Raw genomic sequence first — 6,613 nt, 5'->3', positions numbered from 1 at the left:
TTAATTTAACTATGAATCTCCTTTATTAAGTTTTTAGTTCTATTAGTCATCGTAATCCAAATAATAATAATAATAATATTCTCATCTAAATTTTAAGTCATCTCCTTTTGATATTATTCTTAAAAGTATTTACATTATCATCTTTAAAATTCTACTCTTCAGTATACCAAATTTTAACTCAAATACTATCAATCATCCTAGACTCATAAGTTAAACCCACTGTTTATAATTCTGGTAAAAATACCCTATATCACTTTCAAATAATCTAACTCTACTGAAATTGATTAAGATCCATATTCATGAGATCAAATAGTATTGCATTAGTTGTCAGTAACCTAACCTAATGCAACCTTCTACCATTTTCATCCAAACTTGACACCGACATTGACAATCTTATAAGAGACATCATATAAGATAAATAAACAAGAAACACATAAAGCACCTGATACCAAAAAGTGTCTTCAAAACAGATAAGCACAATCGCATTTTTAGGATCAGCACGTTCAGCTTACTACCTATAAACAGACCAAGTAATCAAGGAAACAATACCTTGAATTTTCCTTAGTAATCCCACATAACCCAACCAAGATTTCTTGAATAAAGTAAGCCTCAAATAAAAATACTTTCGGTCCGTGGCATACATTTAAAGAGTAAAGTCCGTAAAAGAAATTCAGATGCCCTAATAAAAGCACAAACTTCAAAATAAATTTCTTGGAATTCTACCTCAACTGTTCTTAATAACTCAGTTACAAAAACAGTTACAAGGAAACAACTAATCTGATCCTCATCAGTTGCTTTACATGCATAGGTTTTTATATAACAAATTCGCCAGCCTGACCTCTTAATCTAAATACCAAAAATTATATTACATGCACAGATATCTTTGTCCATGTACCCTTCAGGGTCCTTGATCACTTGTTGCTCGTCTATTATTGCTATGTTTCTTTTCCCATTTAGCAAACTTCTTAGAAGTACCTCAACTGCATATGATGAAACCTATTGTCCATTTTGGAAGGCAATTTAGGCACATTGTTATCTTATAATGAAGCTCCAGATTGTGACATCTCACAACATAATCTGTGGGCCTAGTTGCCGTTCCTCTGCCAACTCCTTGAGTTGTTTGGTTAACTTTTCCGCCACATCGGTGTATGCTTTTGCAACTCCAGAATTCGGGGCTGCAAGAACTATGGGGTTGCCCTCATCAGAACTACTCCTTATATCTAGCTCCAAAGGTATCTAAAAGAAGAATAAGAGATAAGACATTACAAAGCCAAACAGTGATAAATAGCAGTTGCAAAAGAATGGCATCAGAATAATTGCCTTTTTCGGTTCTTGGAAACTAATATACAACTTGCACAAACCATGAAAGTATGTCTGGAATATTAGCAAGCAGCAAAGTTGAGCAGAATGATATGGGATAACCATTTTCATAAAGTGCCTCGCAAAAAGCATGTCAAACCAGCTAGACAAGTGGACCAGCACAAAACTTCACGCTTTGTTATATATTTATGGCAGAATAGGTACATTAGTACCATAATGCTAACACAGCCCCTCAATGCTCAAGCTTGTAAGAGCTATCACATATCACTTCTTACCAGCTTGGCTGACTACATTCCCCACAAGTCCCTATTTAGGCAAAGCCTTATGAACAAAGGAGAAGCTGATGGAACTGAGAAACTAGGCAGGATTATAATATCTATTCATTATTTAAAATCATATATCCATATTTAGTCTTCTTTTCTTCCTCAGTATGTATGCAGTCCTAAAGGACAATTTGACTTTTGGATATAGCTTTGGATTAGCATGTACAAGATGGCCATGAGTCAACATGGTATACGCAGCTTGTCAAGCTGCATATCATGCCCATGGCCCCATGCATGTCCTGTTTGTAAACAAAAGGATGGCAAACTTTCATACCAGTGCCCTGCCAATGACATGCAGTCAATTGCCACAATACAGCAGGTAAGCATCACAATATTTAAGCCAACAACCTAAAATGAAGTAGAGGCCGACCAAATCTTAACCAGGACTTCACTCGAACCACTGGAACATAGAAGTGTCCTGATAAGGTCAATTAATCTGAAGATAATCCTAGAAGAATATAACTTATGTAACTGTATGAAATCTTTAAGATTATCAAATTTTTGGCTGTAATGTTTGTATTAGTTTGACAGTTGCCATGAACCAAATTTGAAGTATATAGTATACTGCATGTTATAAAATGAAGTGAAGAAAATAAAATCAGATGAGGCTCATCTTGAATGGTAAAACATAATATGCATGCACCATTTATCAAATCAGTTAGTGTTCCAAGTATGAATCATATGTAAGTTATGTAGGATAATGACTTGGAAATGGATGCACTGTGTAAAGTGAACATGTCAACATTTAAATTAAGCATAAGAACAATATTCAGCTAAAAAAGAGTCCATGGAGTGGTGCTTAGGCTTTAATAAGCAAGGATCTCAAGATAGAAACATCCAAAGCCAAAATCAATCTACCTCTCCAAGAAACTTCATATCCAATTCCTTGGCTGTCCTTTGTACACCACCATCTCCAAATATGTAAGATTTTTCACCACAATGAGGACACTTGAACCAGCTCATGTTCTCAATTAGTCCTAGAATCTACAGAAAGATGTCATACATGAAAACCGAAATTTGATAAGATATAACAATCAAGTGAAATTTAGAAAAAATGATACGAAACAGTTAAATTAAGATTTAAGGACAAAAGAGTGGTTTAAATATGTATAATAACCGACCTTCTCTCTTTTCCCAAATGAAATCTAATAATATTAAAATGAGCCCACACAAATAACCAACTTCTGGAGCTACATAATGCAGACATATTACAACATTGCAATTTGTAAAAATCTTAGTAGAAAGTTAAAGATGTCCCAAAAAATCTAAAAATTTATTTTAATATAGACTGCAATGAATTAACTAGTGAAAATATTTAAGAAACAGATGCCCACTATGGTATAATCTTATCCACAAAAAGTACTAAGCTTTTTGCATATATACCCTTCTAACATCGTCCAATTGTATATTTTCCCTCCAAAGGCACGGACCATACAGTAATTAATTTAAGAATAAAATTCATTACAAAGCTAACATATGGTCCAACATCTAGTTTGGCTAAACCCAAAGACTTGGTGTTGTCTTCATTAAGTTCATCTTCGTATGCACTTCTCGAGCCATCATCATATCTCAAAAAACTGCTAAAAATGTTGTCTACATTAAGTTCTTCGTCATATTCCTTTTTTGAGGCATCATCATATCTAAAAGATAATGGAAAACAAAAGAGTAATAATAATATTATTATTAATGATAAATACTACCTTTGCTTAAAATGAATGGTTAAATTGTGAAATTTCTCTAAGCCTATAAATTAAAGTCCTTCATTTTATCACAGAACAACAAAGAATTCATAGACCTAGTTAATAATAACCATAAGTATAAAAAAACTGTTTTTGAAAATGTTGCCTTAGACATGATAATTATTAGAAATTTGAGAAGTCCATCTTGACAATGGTTTTTCATCCATTCCTCGAAACCAATATGGGTACATGATCTCAATTCATGATATTCATTCCTTATTTCAAGATTTGAGATTCCAATATTAGATCTAGTCACTTGTTTAAATCTAAATTTATGAAATTTTCCCTTTAAACTTGAATTTTTCATTTTTTTAATGTTATAATTAATATTGCTTTCCTTATTCTTTTCATATATTTCCTAGCCATACCAACATATATGACAATTAAACTAAACTCAATTTAAAAAATAAAAAACTATGAACTTGATAAAATATATAATGTTTAGTCAAGCTTCATAAAAATATTTAGATCAATTTATTTGACAATCTGAAATTTGGATAAATATGTTTATAACTACATTCAAAGTACCTTTGTTGGTAATAGAATAAGACTATGTAATGATATAAGAATTATATGAAGGAACATGTACTTGCAGAAAAAGATGAGAAAATAATGAACTAAGAATGGCCACTACCCATGTCCAATGCCACTTCCGTTTAATATTTCTGAATTTTATGTATTCCAAAAAAAGTTGGTAATTTTAGGTCTAAGAATAAAATTAAAAAACCAGAACTTGCATCTACTTTGCCACAATACCACCTCTAGGCCTACCATACATATTATTGTAATGGCCAAATAAAATCTCCTCTTTTCCAATTCACTCCTACATCCCCTCTTTGTTTCTATTTTATTCCTGATGCAGCCATACTTATTACTATCTCCTGAACCATTCACTAGCAGCCAACCTTTGCCATAAAGAAATCCAGATTCAAATAAAATGAGCTCCTTTTTCTCCACCATCATTATTCTCTCCATCCTTGTTTTTACATATAATTGAAACTGTAACATCAGGTGAAGGGTTCAATGATTTACATTCATATAATTACATCTTCCTCACCTTTATTTTTTTTAGAACAGTCCATATCATCTTATGAAATTTTGCTTGAAACCCAAGAAACTAGGAAGAAAATGACAGTAAAAATTGGGGTGTCCTTATTACAACTGAATTTTATCATCTTCATTATAAGAGCAAGTTCCTTTAAAAAGATATTTACTAAACATTAATTAAATTCGCGATGGTAGGTGTAAATAAAGAAAATCTGATTAGCATATTTTGTCAGTCACCACCTTCAGACTCTTATAATATACAGGCAAAGGCTCATGGTTGATCTAAAGGGATATATTTGGAAAGAAAATAAAACAAGTAATTAATACCAGATAATCAAAAACAAGTATGAAAGCAACTTTATGAACATATAGTAAAATGGACCAAAGATGGTCAACATGGACTTCTCAAACTATCAGACAATAACTGTAATTAGGATAACAAGCTATTTTAGGCATTATATAATAAATTATTATTAGCTACATATCTTTTTTTTGTTATTTGTGGCAAAAGTGTTAGGGTTAGATCAAAGAAGGTTCTGCAAATTATTAATTCAGCTTAAAGGAAAAAAAGTATTTGATCAGCCATCAAATATACTATTATAATAGGCAAGCGTAGGATAAAGCTCACATTGTCACCACTGCAAAGGTAAGTTGTTCAAAGGGAGGGATGAAGTTATAGTTCTGGCAATTTGATCAAACCAAGTGAGGTGAAAGGTCGCATGCCAAATTGCTTTATTTTCCAGGAATTGTGACAAATGCATGTGCATGAATACCAATGTTGGCAATCAAGAGGTGCTCTTTCAAAAATAAATCTCAGATTGAAAGTAAAAAAGTAAAAAATTGATGATTTTATCATCTGCAGGCAAGTGATTTACTATAGTAATACTAGTGATATTCTTTGGTTGTCCAATATTCTTTTTTACTTTGTAGATGTGATGATGGTTGAATAAGTGAATATGACAACAAACTTATGAGCTTGAAGTACACTGGATGATGCAAACAAGTATACTTTGCAAAAATATTTTGTTTTCTTTGTCGATTAAATTATTTTTAATCAAGTATCTTTAAGTGTTTTTGGTCCCTTAGATTTACTAAATTAGATGCAGAAACAAGTTTTAGTTCTAAATAAAACATTTTTATCATATTCATGGTTTCTGAACTATTTTATTATATGGAATGGCCACCCAAATATTATGCTTCAAGATTCATTATTCTCTAAACTTTACCTAAACCAAAGAGATGGAAAATTTAATAGGAAATCAATGAGTACCAAAAGCAAAAACTTCTATTAATGTAATATATTATTTAACAAGACAAGAATCAAGAGACACTCAAAAAAGCAAGATTATTAGTATGCAAAAAATGTCTCAAGCATGTTATATGCCATATGCTCTTAGGACACCAAGGATATTCTGCAAAACAATTATGAACTTGTCATGCTTTGTGTTAAAATGTTGGGAAGTTGGGAAGCCAAATGCAAAATGAAATAGTTCAAAGAGCTATCATACAGGGACTTCAACTTTGCGGAACATATTAGCCCCTCTACGTGCATCAATTAATGCAATATCTTGTGGAGTTGAAACAATCAAGGCACCTGCTAGAAAGACAATATTAAAATATAAAATATAGCTACTATCAAAACTAAATATTATTATCAAACATTCTGTATGATATGTGGAAAGAAAAACCTGAGACATTATAAAATGGTAGTGAATCACGACTACAAGAATTTCAATTATATACATACATATATATATATATATATATGGGGAGAGGATTAAAACTCAATTCTATCACAGATTTCAATTATGGAGGCTCCAAACAAAAAACAACTTCGTTAAATGTGCTCTTTAATGTTCAAAACATTTAGAAAACAAAATTAAAGCATTAAAACTATCAACCAGGCTACTTTAATTAATAAAAATAGTTCTATATGAATACAATACAAATCTCAAATTGCTCTGATGCTTCTTTATTTTTAATCAAATAACAATAAGTTCTATGATGTTAAAGCTGCTTATTTTTTCTTCACTTAATGCATATGTTAGAATGTTTCAGATGTATCATCTTTCAGAAGTTGCAAATGATATTTGACAAAGCTAATCTTCAGTTTGGACCTCAGACGACTGATGATGAGTTGATATGATTGAGGCTTCCACTCTACATAAATAACACATGTCGGTA

The 6,613-nt window shown here is 31.5% G+C and overlaps 1 protein-coding gene across 2 annotated transcripts in view; it reads right to left on the bottom strand.

The window, feature by feature from the left end:
• Window positions 1-696: 696 nt before the first annotated feature.
• Window positions 697-6,613, bottom strand: part of LOC103974256 (iron-sulfur protein required for NADH dehydrogenase, mitochondrial) — a 29,961-nt gene continuing 24,044 nt past the window's right edge. For both annotated transcript variants that reach the window (XM_065192248.1, XM_065192249.1), the window contains exons 6-8: window positions 5,938-6,023; window positions 2,502-2,627; window positions 697-1,236 (exon numbers count right to left, since the gene is read on the bottom strand). In XM_065192248.1, coding sequence (XP_065048320.1) covers window positions 1,066-1,236; window positions 2,502-2,627; window positions 5,938-6,023 — 383 coding nt within the window. In that variant the 3' untranslated portion in view covers window positions 697-1,065. The remainder of the gene's footprint in view (window positions 1,237-2,501; window positions 2,628-5,937; window positions 6,024-6,613) is intronic.

The sequence above is a fragment of the Musa acuminata genome, chromosome BXJ1-7, assembly GCF_036884655.1.
Source record: "Musa acuminata AAA Group cultivar baxijiao chromosome BXJ1-7, Cavendish_Baxijiao_AAA, whole genome shotgun sequence".
Lineage (NCBI taxonomy): Eukaryota > Viridiplantae > Streptophyta > Magnoliopsida > Zingiberales > Musaceae > Musa > Musa acuminata.
The sequence above is the reverse complement of the archived record's forward strand: the minus strand, read 5'-3'. Positions and strand labels throughout refer to the sequence as shown.